Genomic DNA, 17915 nt, shown 5'->3' with positions numbered 1-17915 from the left:
ACGTTACTTGCTGACCATCTTTGTAGAGGGAAGTCTATAGTGGTGTCTTACTGGGGCATTACTTTCCATTTCACTAAAGACAAATGATAGGAAGCATGTTCTACGTATAAGTCTCTCATTCCTGTATGATTTGCAGTGTTTTTTCCTGGGCTATATATAGCCTGTCTTCCTTTTCTTAATGTTGTTCTTTCTATTGCAAACATCATCATCATCATCATCATCATTATTATTATTATTGGTTCTTCAAGACAGGGCTTCTCAGTAGCTATGGAGCCATTCCTGAAATTCATTCTGTAGAACAGGTTGGTCTCTAACTCACAGAGATCCACCTGTCTCTGCCTCCTGAGTGCTGGAATCAAAGGCTTGCGTCACCACCGCCCGGCAACATTAATTTTTTTTTAACTTTTAAAAATTGATTTATTCTGCCAGGCGGTGGTGGCGCACGCCTTTAATCCCAGCACTCGGGAGGCAGAGGCAGGTGGATCTCTGTGAGTTCAAGACCAGCCTGGTCTACAAGAGCTAGTTCCAGGACAGGCTCCAAAACCACAGAGAAACCCTGTCTCGAAAAACCAAAAAAAAAAAAAAAAAAAAAAAAAGATTTATTTTAGCTGGGTGGTGGTGGCGCATACCTTTAATCCCAACACTCTAGAAGCAGAGGCAGGAGGATCTCTGAGTTTGAGGCCAGACTGATCAAAAGAGTGAGTTCCAGGACAGGCTCCAAAGCTACACAGAGAAACCCTGTCTCAAAAAAAAAAAAAATATATATATATATATTTATTTATATATAATATTATATATATATAATATGTATGAATGTCTTGCCTGCATGTATATAAGTACACCATATGTATGCAATGCCCACAGAGACCAGAAGAAGACATTAGACACCCCACCCGTGCCCCCTGCTGGAATTGGAGTTGCAGAGGGTTGTGAGCTGCCATGTTGGTGCTAGAACTGAACCCAAGTCCTCTAAAAGAACCTCTGAATTGCTTAGACATCTCTCCAATTCCAACTTTTAAAGTTTGATGAAGTCCAGATACTGGGTGGTAGAAGTTTTCCTTGGGTTTGGGGGCGGCTGGGTTGTAACACCTGTCTACTCACCCCTGATAGGAATCCCACTACAGACCATACATAAGGACACCACCAAAGTCCAACTTGATGAACCAGTGTTTTTTTTTGTTTGTTTGTTTTTTAAAATATTTATTTATTATGTATACAATATTCTGTCTACATGTATGTCTGCAGGCCAGAAGAGGGCACCAGACTTCATTACAGATGGTTGTGAGCCACCATGTGGTTGCTGGGAATTGAACTCAGGACCTTTGGAAGAGCAGGCAATGCTCTTAACCACTGAGCCATCTCTCCAGCCCCTGAACCAGTGTTTTTGACTGGGGTTATTTACAGGAATATGGGGGAGAGGTTACTTACAGAACAGGAATGGCTCAAAGACAGCTGTATCACCAAAGCCCACCTCAGCCTATATGGGCGACAGCTCGCAAAGCTGGGAGCCAGGAACATGCTACACACAGCCTGCGGGCAGCTCAGCTGCTTGGAGAGTATCCTTCTTAAGGGACTCATTTGGTCTAAGCCTCTTCCAGGCAGCTGGTCTGATCTCAGAGTCTTATTTGTAGCTTAGCTCTGCTTACTGTGGCAGACAGGGTTGCTAGTGAAGGTGGCTAGTTTTAGGGGTGAAGCTATTTTGAGTTGTTTACCTTCCTTCTTACTACGCATCCCTGCAGGATGGAATGTTTTAATCTTGGGAAACTGTATGCAACACCATCTAATCAAATTCTTTAATTTTTTAGTCATGCTTTTTTTATACTTGAGGACTGTTAGTTTAAGGTCACAGAAATACTCATTTTTTATATGCTTTACTTTTGCGGGGAGGAGGGTTTTTGAGGCAGGGCTTCTCTGTGTAACAGCTCTGGCTGTTCTGGAACTCGCTTCATAGACCAGGCTGATCTCGAACTCACAGAGATCCACCTGCCTCTGCTTCCCTAATGTTGGGATTAAAGGTGTGCACTCCCCCCCCCCCAGTTTATGCTTTATAATTTTAATTCATAGTTGGGTCCTGACTCTTTAATTGATGTAAAGTGTCTAAATTCATCATTTATCGGTTAAATGCCGTTGATCCTCTTTTAAGGTCTTTTGGTTAAATAGTTGTTTTCTGCAGTCTCAAGTTTGCATGAACTTTTATAATAGCCCCATGCTGTCTTAATTTCATATAAGTCCTGTGAATTTGCTCTTTTCCCTCAATATTGTCGTGGCTTTTGTGGGTAAATTTAATTCTTATTTCAGTATCTCATAAATATTCCTTAGCAGTAGACTTCCTTTTGGCTGTCCCTTTGTTGGTAGTGTGAGATGACACTTCACTGGCGTAGGTAATGCCACCTGGGCCACTTTAGCTAGGACGCTTGTCATCCTATTGGTAGACGGTTCCAGTTATTACGTAACATATTCTTTTCCTTTTGTCTCTTGGTCTTGAATTTTGTTCTTGTGAATTAATGTGAATCTTGTTTTCATTTTTTAGCTTCTTACCTGATTTTTGTCTGCCTTTTTGCCAAACAGTTCTTAATATCCCCAACATGTTTTGGCTATACAATTTTCTAATAATATATTTTACTTATGGGTTTAATTTGTGATGTGGTCATGTTAGAGGAAGACCTTGTTTTACAGAACCATTTTTATTATATTTTTAGATGGTCTGGATTTCTACTATTCTTCAAAACAACATGCTCAGAAGATGGTGGAGTTTCTTCAGGGTGCGGTTCCCTGCAGGTATGTTGTGAACCTAAATGTCTAAGTCCCTGGATCAGGGAATAGGACATATATAGGTCACATCTTTTCCTCAGGCTTAGATATTACTTTGTTAAAATTAAAATTTTGCACGACTATTTAAATAGTCATGAAACATTGAGTTATCTGTTTTATATTAGCCAAAGAGTGCTGAAGAATCTTTTGGTAGCTAAACCTAACTCCATATTAATGAACACTGTAAGGCTGGGCTATAGAAGACCGAGAGAAGAGCTAGGACTTCAAGATTAAGGAAATTTTCACAAGCTGAGTTTATATTGAAAAATGAGATTAGCAGGAACATTAGTGTGGATTAGAGTATAGTCATTCTGATGAAAGTTTGAGATGTAGTAGCTTTGCCCTGTGTTCTAGTTTCATGTCTGTTGCTGTGATGATTCCCCCTGACAGAAAGCAGCTTAGGAGAAAGGGTTTATTAAGCTTCCAGTTGTTACAGTTCATATCATGGATAAATCAAATCAGTGAGTCATATCTCATCCAAGAGCAGAGAAATGGATGTGGACGTGCCTGTCCACTTGCTTGATTATTTCTTCTCAGCTCGATTTCTCTGTGCTCAAACAGTTCAGGGCCCTCTACCTTGGACAGTGGTTCTCAATATTCCCAGGCTGTGACTCTTTACTATAGTCCCTTATGCTGTGGTCACCCCAACCATAAAGTTACTTCACTGTTACTTCTTAACTGTAATTTTGCTGTTGTTATGAATTATAATGTAAGTATCTGATATGCAGGACCCACAGACTGAGACCTGCTGGCCTAGGGAATGTACTACTGTGGGGCCGGGTCTTCCCATACCAGTTTACTCAATAAAGACAGCTCCCCACAGGCATGTTCATAGACCAGCCCCGTCCTTCTCTGTGCTTGATTCTAGGTTATGTCAGGTTGACAGTTAAAGCCAGTCACACCATTAGGAAGCCGTGTGAAGGCATTGGACTTTGATTTGATGAAAATTGATGTCCCTTTCTTTATACAAGGAAGGACCTGTCCATTTCTATTAATACTATTTTTTTTCTTAATAGATACAAAGCATCACAAAGATTGATCTCCCAAGATATCCATAGTAACACATACAATTACAAGAGCACTTTTTCTGTTGAAATTGTTCCAATATGCAAGGTACCTCTTTTTATGTAATTAATTCATGTCTGTAAGAGAATAGTAATTAATTGATTATATATAATTTATTGCTCCTGGTTTCCTACTGGCTAAAAATAAGAATAGCTTCCTTCAGTGATTTTTGACATGCTCAGCTTTGTTTAAAAAAAAAAATCTAAAATCTGTGTTTATAGCTATGGGTTGGAATGCTTTTCATTTTGGTGTATTATGATGAAAAGATTGGACTGGGGAGATGGTTTATCCTTTAAAGTGCTTGCCGTGCAAGCTTGATGACTTGAGTTGGATCCCTGGAGCCCAGGTAAAGAGAACCAGTTCCACTTCCAGGCTTACAACTTTTTTTTTTTACCTGAATGCTGAGAATCTGTATTTGGCTTCTGCTGTCTTTCTAGCCTGGCCAACAGGATTTTGACTACAGTATTAATGGAAATGAGATCATAGAATCGTCTTTACTTGTAAACATTTCAATAAAACATTTAAAACATATATTATCATTTCATTTAAATGTACTAAGATAAAACACTTTTAAAAAAAATAAATGAGGGCTGGGCGGTGGCGGCGCACGCCTTTAATCCCAGCACTTGGGAGGCAGAGGCAGGCGGATCTCTGTGAGTTCGAGACCAGCCTGGTCTACAAGAGCTAGTTCCAGGACAGGCTTCAAAACCACAGAGAAACCCTGTCTTGAAACCCCCCCCCCCAAAAAAAAAATTTAAAAATAAATAAATAAATAAATGAGTAAAATCCAACAAATAGCTTGGTGTGGTGGCGCTTGCCTTTAATTTCTGTCTTTGGGAGGCAAAGGCAAGCAGGTCTCTCTGAATTTAAGGTGGCTAGTCTACATAGTGACAAATGGGCTCAACTTAAGAATGTACAGAGTGTTTCCATTTCTCAGGTCCTTTATTGGCCCAAGATGAAAAATAATGTTGTGGAGCCAGGTGTGGTAGTGTCCTCTAGGCAGAATCAGACTTGATAATTCTTTTTTTTTTTTAAATATTTATTTATTATGTATACAATATTCTGTCTGTGTGTATGTATGCAGGCCAGAAGAGGGCACCAGACCTCATTACAGATGGTTGTGAGCCACCATGTGGTTGCCGGGAATTGAACTCAGGACCTTTGGAAGAGCAGGCAATGCTCTTAACCACTGAGCCATCTCTCCAGCCCAGACTTGATAATTCTTGACTGGCCCATCCACAAATTCAGACAGACAGTTTTGTCAGGTTTACTAATGAGTGTTTATCAAAGGCAGCTAACTGAGAATTGCCTTGTTTTAGATGTTACTTCTTTTTGTCTAGGATAATGTTGTCTGCCTATCACCAAAACTGGCGCAGAGTCTTGGAAATATGAGCCAGATATGTATTTGTATTCGAGTAACTAGTGCCATCCATCTCATAGACCCGAACACCCTACAAGGTAAGCTTTGGAACTAGCTTTGTCCTCTGTGGTAACAGCAATCACTCACGGCCTTTATGTTGATTATTCCCCCATACTCATTTTTTTTCTTTTCTTCTTCTTTTTTTTTTTGAGACAAGGTCTCGTGTAACCTAGACTGGCCTTAAACTTTGTATTCAAAGATGGCCTTCAGAGCCTGAGCCTCTTCCGCCTCCCCAGCGCTAGGATCACAGAGGTGTGCCCTGAAACCAGGTTACGTGCTATTGGAGATTGAGCCCGAGGCCTGGTGGATGCCAGCCAAGCATCTGCTAAGTGAGCTGCATCCAGTCCCAAATGTTACTCTTGATAATATTATTTTGGAAGACTAATAGTTAAGTTTAGTACTTTTAAATACTGCAATTAGCCGGACGGTGGTGGTGCACGCCTTTAATCTCAGCAGTTGGGGGGCAGAGGCAAGTGGCTCTCTGTGAGTTCGAGTCCAGCCTGGTCTACAGAGTGAGTGCCAGGGCAGGCTTCAAAGCTACACAGAGAAACCCTGTCTCACAAAAACAAAACAAAACAATACAGGCATTATAGAGCTTTTTGTTATTTTCTTTCTGTCTTAAAGAAACTTTACTGTAACCTTATAGATAGTTCAGTTTTATTCATTTTCTGAAAATTTTCTGACTCATATAATTTTGGTGACTAAGTCTTTTTGCCACATGTATGTATGCTCACACATTTGTGCCTGTTAGGCAGAGATTCTGCTGCTAAACTATATGGCTAGCCTGCAAGTTTTAGTTTTTGAACAAGTATTTTAAGTTTTGGGATATTTGAGCAGTGATCCAGTGAGGTACCTAGTTTAAGTAGGAATTTTAACTTTTCACCATTATTATGGGTGATTTTTAGTATATCTTTATAGAAATTTTTTTAAGAAAGGAAGACTGCATAGTGATAGTCTTTTTTTTTTTTTTTTTTTTTTTTTTTGGTTTTTCGAGACAGGGTTTCTCTGTGGTTTTGGAGCCTGTCCTGGAACTAGCTCTTGTAGACCAGGCTGGTCTCGAACTCACAGAGATCCGCCTGCCTCTGCCTCCCAAGTGCTGGGATTAAAGGCCTGCGCCACCACCGCCCGGCGATAGTGATAGTCTTGATATTTGTCTCCTCAATCTTTTTTCTTAAGTTTCTTATAAGCTTTCTGTATTTTGATACTTTTCAGAAACTCATTGATTATATTATCAACTAAGGTCTGTTTGCAGTCATAGGGTAGGGTGGGCATTCGTCCCTGTCAGATAAAAGTAGGCTTTATGGCTTTTAACTTGACCAGTAGGTTCCTATAATGAAACGTCAGCACATGAAATCACCATAAAACTGATTGAATTTGTTGTGTGGCATTCTGCTTACATAACTAAGACTTAAATATCTTTTTTTTTTTTTTTCCCATTCAAAAATTTACACTTCCTCCCCTCCTCCCATTCCCCTCCCGCTCCCTCACTCACCCTCCTCCCTCTCCCTCCCTGCTTAAGAGAGGGCGGGGAACCCTGCGCTGTGGGAAGTCCAAAGCCCTCCCCCTTACATCCAGGCCTAGGAAGCTGTGCATCCAAATAGACTGTGGTCCCAAAAAGCTAGTACATGTAGTGGAAACAAGTCCCAGTGCCTTTATCATTGGCTTCTCAGTTAGCCCCCATTGTCAGCTGGCTTTGGTGAACTCCCCTTAGAACAGGTACACGATATAAATATCTTTTGACACGCGATATTTGGCTTGTGCCGTGGGAGGTGTGGAGCTCATATATGGAAATGAGCGATGACTTAGAGCGGTTTGACTTCTGTTCCTATTGGCCTGATTCTTCCTGTTGTTATAAACATCCTTCTGGTTAACACGTTTGATGACTTAGACATTTGTCAGTAATCTTGTTTTTATGCTTGTTCTTAGTTGCCGATATTGATGGAAACACGTTCTGGAGCCACCCTTTCAATAGTTTATGCCACCCTAAACAGCTCGAAGAGTTCATTGTGATGGAATGCAGCATAGTCCGAGATCTGAAACGAAGTGCCGGGGCTGGAGTCCTATCAAAAAAAGTAAGCAGCATCTGCCCATTCTTACCCTCAGAAGTTTTTGGTTTTCGATTGTTAGTGATTATAAAATGTGAAGTCCAGATAAAGAAATACACCGTGAGGTTAGCTGTGAGGGCCAGAGGCATCACTCAGGTAAAAGTGAAGTCTCTTGATCCAAGCCGGGACCCTGGAATCCACTCTACAAAGTTTTCCTCTGGTCTCCAGGTGCTGTGGCATATGCCAGCACCCTGTCTTATACACACAGACACACAAATAAGAAATACAATTCCTTTAAAACGGAGTTGTCATCACTGGGTCTGGTAGAGCATCCCTTTAATCCCAGCACTCAGAAGGCGGAAGAATTCGGATCCTTGAGTTTGAGCCAGCCTGGTTTGTATGTCAGTTACCAGGGCTACATACTGAGACACATGCTGACACACTGTCTCACAAACAATGAAATTGAATGGATCATTGTGGTGAAGGTTGCTGAACTATAGTCTAAGTCGATTTTCTTCTTTTTGTATTGGGAAAAAGGCTTTTTTTCTGATTTTATTTTTAAAAATTCATTGTTCATATTTATTTTGGTGGGAGAGAACCAAGTGGACAATTAAATTTCTGAATCGTTATTGAATATGAAATCATTCATACTTTTTTATACAACACGGAACTCCTTTGAGGCAATCAGTTTATCACTATGAGAACGACATTTGGTCCACGTTCAGATTCCTTCCTTTGACTCAGAAGTTTGCTCAGACTAGCATCTAGGTGGGGAGCACACATTAAACTATGTGAATATTGTAATTCTTAAATCTTTTCTTCAGTGATAATGCTTTCCTGTCTTGTTATGATACCACCTTCTTAAACAGAAAGAGCACATCCCTAGTAGAATATACTACCTTCTGGGTCTCTATTCCTGTTTGATTATAGTGTCAATATAACTCGACTTTATTGTCTTTCTCTAAATTAGAAGAGCACCTGCGTTTTGACAGACATGTTTTTATGGGACTATTTCAGAGATGAATGTACTTTTAGATTGTATTTGGGGAGGAGGGAGGCTGTTTGTGTGCACATGTGTACCTGTAGAAATCAGGATAACTTGAAGGAGCTGCATCTGAGGATCAAGCTCACATCATTAGACTTGGTGGCAACCATTGTTGTCCACTGAACTATCTCTCCAGCCCAGTGTGTGTGTGTCGGGGGACGGGAGGGGGCTCACTATTAGTGTGCTGGTGTCATTGGTAGGTTTTCTGAACTCTTGGTTAATTTGTTTGTTTTTAAGTCTTGGGTCTTACAGGCATTTGCTTGAACTGTTTTCGGGCTTGATGATCCTTTTACCCTTCCAGTTACTTTTGTGCCCACTCTGAGTTAACCAGTCTCTCTCTGAAACCATTTCCTTTGAAAGTGCTGTATATGTATTTTGCATGTTTGTTTTTTTCAGGGGGTAATGTTAATGTTGTATACAAGTTCTGGATTGTTTTTATGGTTTCCTTTGAAGACATTTTATATACAGGGTTTTAGAATTCTGGAAAGTAGAAGGCAGTTCTAAGAGCATATTGAATAAGAAAAAAGTCAATTTTATATTTAATTTTTTCATGAAATGAGTCTTGAATTGTTCTGTTACTGACTCTTTTTTCTTTTCTGCTAAGCATACCCTTGGGGAGGTCTGGATCCAGAAGACATCTGAAATGGACACAGATAAGCAGTATTTTTGTCGGACTCACTTGGGACATCTTTTAAATCCTGGAGACCTGGTGCTGGGGTTTGTTTTATTTTGTCGTGTTTTAACTTGCCAGGTAGCATTGCAAGTTTTCTTCATAAGTCAGTAAGATACTAAGCTTGTTAATTTCAAGAAAGATTTAAGAGGTCCTAAAGAGCCTTCTAGCTTATTTTATTATTGATAACTATAAAACCATGTATTGGATAAAAGCCAATAGTAGTTCCATTTGGGCCATCATCTGAGTCAGTTATTCAAAGATTTTGGTAATTAAATACTGAATTTATATAGTTTGACTATAGCTTTTTAATGGTAGTGGGTTGTTTAGGTGACTGTGAAAATGCTTCACTTTTTGGAAATAACCAGGGCTGAAGAGATGGCTCAGAGGTTGTGTGCACTGCTCTTACAGAGGACCCAGGTTCAATTCCCAGTCCTCCTGTCAGGTAGGTCACACCTATTAGTAGCTCCAATTTTAAGGGAGCTGATGCTTCTGACTTCTAGGCACTTGCATGTATATAGTGTACATAAATGCATGCAGGCACATACACATAATAAATAAATTAATAAAACAACAGTCCTTTATGTCAGACAGCACCCATAAAAGTAAGTATTTGTGTCTGCATCTGAGCTCGTTAGTGTCCTCTAGACATGAGCTTTGTTCCAGCAGTTTGAGCTCTGTTTACAAGAGAATGAGAGATTGTTGCTTGTTTTATAAACTTGCAGACTTAGTTGCATTTTGAGATTAGGGCTGCTGTGTCACTCCATGTTGTCCTTAAAAAGTATATGGAAAGAGGACACAAGGGACAGTGACAGACTTAGTGTACAGTGTGTACCTGTCTGCAGAGAAGCATGTTCACCACATAGCGTATTTCAGAACTGTTATTTACTATTTAAAAATTTTAAATTTTATGTGTATCTTTTTCTTGTATGAGTGTATGTGCCTGGTGCCTACAGGCTGGGAGAGGATGTTGGATCCCCTGGAACTGGAGTTAAAATGGTTGTAAGCTGCCATGTGGCGCTGAGAATTGAACCTAAGTCTTCGGAAAGAGCAGCCAGTGCTCTTAACCACTGAGCCATCACTCCAGCCCAAAATTTCAAAACTTAAATGGGGAGTATTCAAAATCTTCTACTTAGAAAGATAGGTGTGTGTCCATATATAGAGATGATATATATAAAACAGAATTTTATACACAAGGATACTTAATAAACTCTTCACTGTTTACATTTCAGATTTGATTTGGCCAACTGTAACTTAAACGATGAGCATGTCAACAAAATGAAGTCAGATAGAGTTCCAGATGTGGTAAGGCTTTAGGATTTTGTGGGTTTTTTTTTTTGTTGTTGTTGTTCTTTTTCCTTCTTTCCTTTTTTTTTTTTTTTTTTTTTGTAGTTGTTTTTCCTGTGTTAAAGAGGATTGATATAATTTTGAGGATTTATTCAGGGTACCCCTACCTCCAATAATAATCAGATTTTCATTTTCTTAGCAAAACACTTGATCCTGCCTGACCTGGTGGCACAGGCTTACAATCTCAGGTGTGCAGGAGGCTGATCTGAGAGGATCACAAGTTCAAGACCTGTCTGGGCTAGAGAGTGAGTCTGAGTGAATTTGAGACTGGATTGGGAAACTTAATGAGACCCTGTCTCAATAGAACAGAAATGAACCAGAGGACTGGGGACATTACTCGGGGACAAAGGGATTGCCTGTCATGCAGAATGCCCTCGCTTTAGTCCACCAGTACTGCTGATATAGGGAAAGTGAGTTTGCACCTGGAAATGGAGACCTCTAAATTTTATTCAGGCTCACTCTTATGTTAGCCTCAGCTTATTTTGTGTATTTTCTCAGCTTCACAGGACATTTAGAATTAAGTCCATTATTAACTATTAAATACAAATTAAAATTGAAAACTCTTGGAGACAGACTTTTACTTTGGAAAAGTCTGTAGAGTTGTCATGGTGAGTTTAAAGTCCATAAACAGCAGTAGATGAAGGATAGGACCCTGCTCCACTTCGTTAGTATTTTCAGAATAAACATGAATTTCTTTAACTCTGAGCAAAAATGGAGTTTTGGTGATAGGAGGTTCCTATCTCTTCTGGCTGTTCTTCAGTTGGTGACAGAAAAGAATTGGGTATGGGTCAGAGTGGGTATTTATTGTTTAGATTTATTGTTTGATCTGACGTGTGTGAGTGTCTTGTTGGCATGTGTCAGTATTCACCATGTGTGAACAGTGCTGGTGGATGTCAGAGAGGGTGTCAGATCCTCTGGATGTGAAGTTACATATGGTTGTGAGTGGGTGCTGGGAACTGAATACAGGTCTTCCTCAAGAGCAGCAAGTGCTCTTAACTACTCAGCCATCTCTCCAGCTGCAGGATGGTCTCATGAGGAGATCACTTGTCATCTCAGAATTTTTCTGTTTTCTAAAATTTTCACTATATAATTATTAAATGTTATAAAATTCATGTAAATTTGTAAGTGCTTATTACTGTGAAAAAAATGGAGTATCTGTCTGTAATGTTTCAAAATGTGCTATATGAATGGTGACTGAAAAAATATAATAAAAACGATGCAAGTTTTTGGCATTAAAAATTTAGCATTTAGTCATTTGAAATTTTCAGTTAGATAAATAATACTCAAATGTATCCTCATGAATACATAGTAAAAGTTTTAGACACCCTCTTGACACCTTTCTCCTGAAGTGTAACAATGGCCGACAGTTGGACTCCCTGGCATCCCGAAGTTTTGAATGTTTCCCCTACTGTGTGTCTCTTTTCTGTAACTGCAGATATTTCTGTTACAGGTGTTAATTAAGAAGAGCTATGACCGTACCAAACGCCAGCGCCGTAGAAACTGGAAGCTGAAAGAGCTTGCGAGGGACAGAGAAGACATGGACACAGATGATGAAAGGTACTGCTTTTCCTAAGCTTGGGAGCTGTTTCAAGGGAAGCCCTTGGAAGGGTAGACTTACGTTGTAAAGAAATTGCTGTTACCCAATAGATTTTTCTTTTTTTTTTTTTAATTGATATTTATTGAGCTCTGCATTTTTCTCTGCTCCCCTCCCTGCCTCTCCCTTACTCCCTTCAATCCTCCCCCAAGGTCCTCATGCTCCCAGTTTACTAGGGAGATCTTGTCTTTTTCTACATCCTATGTAGATTAGATCTATGTAAGTCTCTCTTAGTGTCCTCATTGTTGTCTAAGTTCTCTGGGATTGTGGTTTGTAGGCTGGTTTTCTTTGCTTTATATTTAAAAACCACCTATGAGTGAGTACATGTGATAATTGTCTTTCTGTGTCTGGGTTATCTCACTCAAAATAATGTTTTCTAGCTCCATTTTCCTGCAAAATTCAAGATGTCGTTATTTTTTTTTCTGCTGTGTACTCCATTATGTAAATGTACCACATTTTCCTTATCCATTCTTTGGTTGAGGGGCATTTTCGATTCCTCTGTTGAGAGGGGTTAGTGAAGATCTTGTCCCATTCTGTAGGCTGTCACTTTGTCTTGTTGACCCTGTCCTTTGCTTTACAGAAGATTTTCAGTTTCAGGTTAATAGATTTTTGTACTCAAATTAACGTAGGAAGAGAAAGTTATGAATGGAATCTACTTAGGAGAATCCATAAAGGAATAAAATGACATTATACAACCTCAATAATCATTTCCTGGGTTATTGTCTTTTATAATTGCAGTGTTAATGAAAATAATTTAGTTTAAAAAGTTCAAGTATAAGCCAGGCGGTGGTGGCACACACCTTTAATTAAAGCAATCAAGAGGCAGATGCAGGTGGATCTCTGTGAGTTTGAGGCCAGCTTGGTCTAGAAGAACTAGTTCCAGACAAGCATCAAAGCTACACAGAGAAAGCCTGTCACACACACACAGACACACACACAGTATAATGAATAATTACCACGTGGATATCAGAAATAGATGGTTGCTTATATTTAAGCTTAACATAATAGTTCATTGACATTAGATATTACCCAGATAACTTAAACAGACATGAAAATAATCTTTTCTAAAAATGTTTATTGAATACATTAAAATGTGACCTTAATTTTTTTTCTTTTTTTGATATTTTTATTTATCTTTATGTGGATTAGTGTTTGCCTGAATTTATGTCTGTTCCATGTGCATATAGTCCTCCTGGAGGCCAGAAGGTGTCAGATCCCCTAGGACTATACAGTGAACCTAGACCCTTAACTGCTGAGCTGTCTCTCTAGCCTGTGACCTTAATTCTTTGTTTGTTTTCTGTTTTTGTTTTTCGAGACAGGGTTTCTCTGTGGTTTTGGAGCTTGTCCTGGAACTAGCTCTTGTAGACCAGGCTGGTCTCGAACTCACAGAGATCCGCCCTTAATTCTTGATGATGATAAAAACATTGAAAAAAAAGAAGAGTTTATATTACTGGAAATCAATAACACTTCATGATGTAATTTAAAAATACATACATATGTAGCATGTTATACTGTTTAGTAGTACACACTTGACTGTTTCAGCTATAGTCTTAGCCTGATGATATGACTCAGCAGCTAAAGACTCAAGCTCCTAGAACCAACATAAAATTGAAGGGCAGGAAAGATGACTGCTGTAGTTAAGAGTGCTTCCTGCTCTGTCAGAGAACTCAAGTTCAGTGCCCAGCACCCACATGGGGTGGCCATGGCTCCATAGCATCCAGTGCTCTATGGGTACCCTCACACTTCTGGCATACACACGCACACATAAATAAAAATAAATCATTAAATCACAAAACAGAACACCCCAAATTAACTGTAATCACTTGTCCCCGGGAATTGATTTGTGTGGTAGAATGGAGGTGAGAGGTATCTTTTCATTGTCTTGAATTTAACATCACTTTAATATTCAAATATTGTAAGGAAATGTGTTTCCCAGCCTACCTAATTAATTAGCAGCCATATTTCAATTTTGCAAATACTCTAATACTTGAGACAGTGCTCAAAGTTTCTTTTTCTTGCAGGCAATATCAAGATTTCCTTGAAGATCTTGAAGAAGATGAGGCAATTAGAAAAAATGTCAACATTTACAGAGGTTAGTGTTTTAGGTGTCTTGAAGTCATGTTGTAGATAGTATCTGTGAGGATATTTTAAACTTACTTTTTATAAGTGACTTTTATTTGTCTTATAAACTGCTGTAGTCGGGCTTTTACCTACAGATAATTAAGGAAGAGTAAAATTTCCTAAATATTGTTTGTTGTATACATAATGAAGCAGTTGTTATCTGAGCCTGATTCCTTAAGTTGCTAGCTCTTGCATATTTAGTTTGCTCATTTATTTAGTATTTGAAAGCCTGCTGTAGTTAAGAGCTGAGAGCCTTAGTTAGTGCTGATGATAGTAGGGATAGTGGTTTGTGCATGTCCATACTTGTACATGTGAAATATCCCCTCCTTCCTTAGACTCCACCATCCCTGTGGAGAGTGACACGGATGATGAAGGAGCCCCTCGAATTAGTCTGGCTGAGATGATTGAAGACCTTCATATTTCCCAAGATGCCACTGGTGAAGAAGGTGCATCAATGATGTCATGATGAGCTATGGTATATGCTGTTTGCGTGTCTGTGACCTCAGAAGTCAGCACATGCATTCCTTTGTATTTTGAGAGGAGAATTTGGTCTTAAAGCTGAATATATGACTATTTTGATTGTTCACTTACAGTATTGAAAGGTTTCATAGTTTGATGGTTAGGAAAAGCGCTGAGATGGAACGTAGTTGTTACTGAGGCATCTAATGCAGTTTTATCTGAGAAGCCGTAGTAGTTTTGCTACTTTAGTGCTGGATTCAAAGATAAAGTTAGGATCCTTTGGATATTAACCAAATATTAGAATATAAGCCAACCTCTTACATTTGTTTTATGTTAATTGCTTTGGCCCACTTTAAATCACTTTCATATCCTTGGGGTAGGGAAATGAAAATTCAGTTTATCACAGGACAACTGGGAAGTTAATCATTTTATTTCTACATAGAATTAGTATCCTTACCCCTTTTCTCCCTTCCTGGGTTTAAACTCAAGGCTGTACTTAAATAGTTGCTGTCCAGTCATTAAGGTATAACTTTAGCTTTATAAAAAAAACTTAACTGAGGGTTATTTTAATTTTTATTTCAGTAGACTAAAATGTATTTAAATGTGTGTAGGTTTGTATGGAGCACAGATTAGTTTTACAGGTTAAATAACAATTTGATTTGTATTCTACTTTGGACAGCAGCTTAGGGTGATAGCTTGCTTTTATTATAAAAATGTCTGTCCCTTGTATCAAGGATATAATTTTCAAATTCGGGGTTTCAAGTTGAGAATAAAGACTATTTTTTCTGTCCACTTCTGCCACTGAACATAATGCACCACCGTCAGCAAGAATGATTGTAGGTGATGGAAGACTACTTCTTAGTCAAGTAGCTTGCTAAGGAAGATGTTCTATTAAACCAAGAGTAATGCCTTCCATATCCCGAAAGAAGAGTGTTGGCTCGGGTTTAAGCATTTTGAAAATGAATTTTTATAACCTTGTTCCTACAAGATTTGGTAAATGCACCTCTCTGAATGTTCTTTACTTAGTTCGTATGTACCATTAAGAATGAACTGCTTTTTAAGACTCGACTCACTGGTTTTTGAAGTTAGGAGTAAAGGCCCAAACATCCTCCAGTCCTTCATTTCTGGATGTGTATTCATCTAAAAAGCATGTTCTGTCCTGGTGGTAGACTGATGGGGACGGCAGTTTGAGCATGACCATAGCAAGTTCTCACTTGTTTTACCACTGGTTGGTTCATCAAGATTTTAAGGCAGTATTCATGCCCTTTTCTAAAGTGAAGTTGTTATATACTTAATGTGATTTTCCCACTTAAAAAATTTGGTTTCCCTCTAACCTTAGTCTTTCTTGAATAAAGGTATCCAAGAGCTTGCCGAGTCAAGTAGCTTGCTAAATCTACCATTTCCGTGAGTCCCATGGTACTCTGACTGTTCAGGTTGATTAGCTTCCCAACCAAGAAGTTGTTTATAGTCAGCTTTGTAAATTCTGTGATTATCATTGTATATAATGGAACACACACTTGAAAGCTGCTCCTTTCTTGTCAGAAGTCTGATGAGCAAGGAAGAAGATGAGGGAGAGTTTGTTCTGCAATTGAGATGTTTAACAGTCAAGCTAATACCTTGCCAGAGTCTGGGGACTCCAGGGCGTGCTTCCTTAGTTGGTGTGAGTCAAGGTCTTAATTTTAATAAATGTATTCATGTTGACTTCTATCCTTCGATTGCTTGGTATTCAGTTGTTGCTGCTTTTACCTAGCTTTTTAGTTCTGTTACTTCTAGCCCAAGGGATATTTTTAAAAATAACATTTACCCATAATTTCAGACTTACAGAAAGGTACGAAAAAAGTTTAGAGATTTCATGGTTAACCTTAACCCAGATTTGGCAAGTCAAACATTTATCTTGCTGGCTTTCTCTCTTTCCTTTCCTTCTCACTAGTTTTTAATTCTACCATTTCAGAGAATGGCTGGCCTTGGAGAGAGTGCTGGTTTAGCATGGTCAAACCCTGGCTTGAATGCCCAGGACCTCTACTCCTCTCTACCATTACCCTCCGCCCCACCAAAAAAGAGAAGGGTGATGCTTTTTTTAGCGTCCGGCATGCCCAGCCAGCACTCAAGTGCTGTGTGTGTCCCAGGATAGCTGTGTGGCCCAACATTGTGTCATGTGTTTAAAGGTTGGACAGCCCTGTCAGAGATGAGGATTTTTCATTCTAAAAGCAAGAAATTATTTAATAATAATTAGTGTGTCATTCTTAAATTAATACAGTTCTAAACTTTTACCCAATCGGTAGGATGCTGAGGTCTTGCTATTTGTCTCAGTAGAGTCCTTCGCAGATGTGTCCATGTAAGAGTTTGTGTTACATTAGCATCTCATACCTCTCTGAGCTGGACCAGTCCTTAAGAGTATGTTTTGTTTAAAGGATACAAGACAGTTATTTGTAGAATAACTGCAGGTTGACTTTGTCTTTTTTTCCTGTGCCTACATTTAGATTATGTCATTTTGGGGGTTGCTCGAAAGGGATGTCAAACCTGGTGCGTTATCCTAGCATGCATATGCTGCCCGTGAGTCCAGATGCTCCCAAACCTGGTATTGTTTTTTTGGCTTCCTGTTCTGAGAATGAGCTCTCATTCCATATATTTCTTTATTCCTTTTTAATATATATATATCTTTGTAGACTATATATTTTTTTCTCCTCTTTGAATCTAGTATGATTTAATTGTGTACAATCTACCATCGAGCTGTAACCACAGGTTCCCATTACTCCCAACTTACAGTTCTTTATTAAGGTAAAAATTTTACTTGTTCTTTAAAAGTTCATTTTCTACATGTAGACAGAATCACTCTTTGATGTGTAGTTCTGAAGTTTTATATATGTAGATTATGTAATCACAATCAAAGTACATACAAAGTCAGCACACACGCACACACACACACACGCATGTACGCACGCGCTAAAAACCCCTCACTGTTTTTAAACTGTACCTGTATTCCCTCGATAATATCTAATCTGAACTCTGAACTTAGTTTGTGTCTCTTAAAGTAAATGAGTGACATCACACAGTGTGTGTGTCTGTGTATGTATATATATTCATTTTAGTTTCTCAAGTTATTTATGTCCAGAGTTTCCTTTTATTTCTGCTATTGCACTGTATGGATGTATTTTTATCTGTTCCTTTGTCGAGGCACATTTGGTTTTAGCTTAAGATTCTTAAATGAAACTGCTGTGAACATTTCAAGGTTTTTTTTTTGTTGTTTGTTTTTTCATTTTGCCTTAATAAAGAACTAGGAGTTGGGAGTAAGGGGAATTTGGTTATAGTTCAGTGGTAGAGTACTTGCTTAGCATGTG

General features: G+C 38.9%; 1 protein-coding gene across 2 annotated transcripts in view; it reads left to right on the top strand.

Moving 5' to 3' along the window:
- Positions 1–17580, top strand: part of Nmd3 (NMD3 ribosome export adaptor) — a 30910-nt gene extending 13330 nt beyond the window's left edge. For both annotated transcript variants that reach the window (XM_057757289.1, XM_057757288.1), the window contains exons 8-16: positions 2700–2778; positions 3828–3924; positions 5217–5334; positions 7223–7368; positions 8991–9103; positions 10289–10361; positions 11854–11960; positions 14019–14089; positions 14454–17580. In XM_057757289.1, coding sequence (XP_057613272.1) covers positions 2700–2778; positions 3828–3924; positions 5217–5334; positions 7223–7368; positions 8991–9103; positions 10289–10361; positions 11854–11960; positions 14019–14089; positions 14454–14584 — 935 coding nt within the window. In that variant the 3' untranslated portion in view covers positions 14585–17580. The remainder of the gene's footprint in view (positions 1–2699; positions 2779–3827; positions 3925–5216; positions 5335–7222; positions 7369–8990; positions 9104–10288; positions 10362–11853; positions 11961–14018; positions 14090–14453) is intronic.
- The last annotated feature ends 335 nt before the right edge of the window (positions 17581–17915 follow it).

The sequence above is a fragment of the Chionomys nivalis genome, chromosome 24, assembly GCF_950005125.1.
Source record: "Chionomys nivalis chromosome 24, mChiNiv1.1, whole genome shotgun sequence".
Taxonomy (NCBI): domain Eukaryota; kingdom Metazoa; phylum Chordata; class Mammalia; order Rodentia; family Cricetidae; genus Chionomys; species Chionomys nivalis.
Note: the sequence above shows the minus strand (reverse complement) of the source record. Positions and strands in the feature narration are given on the sequence as shown.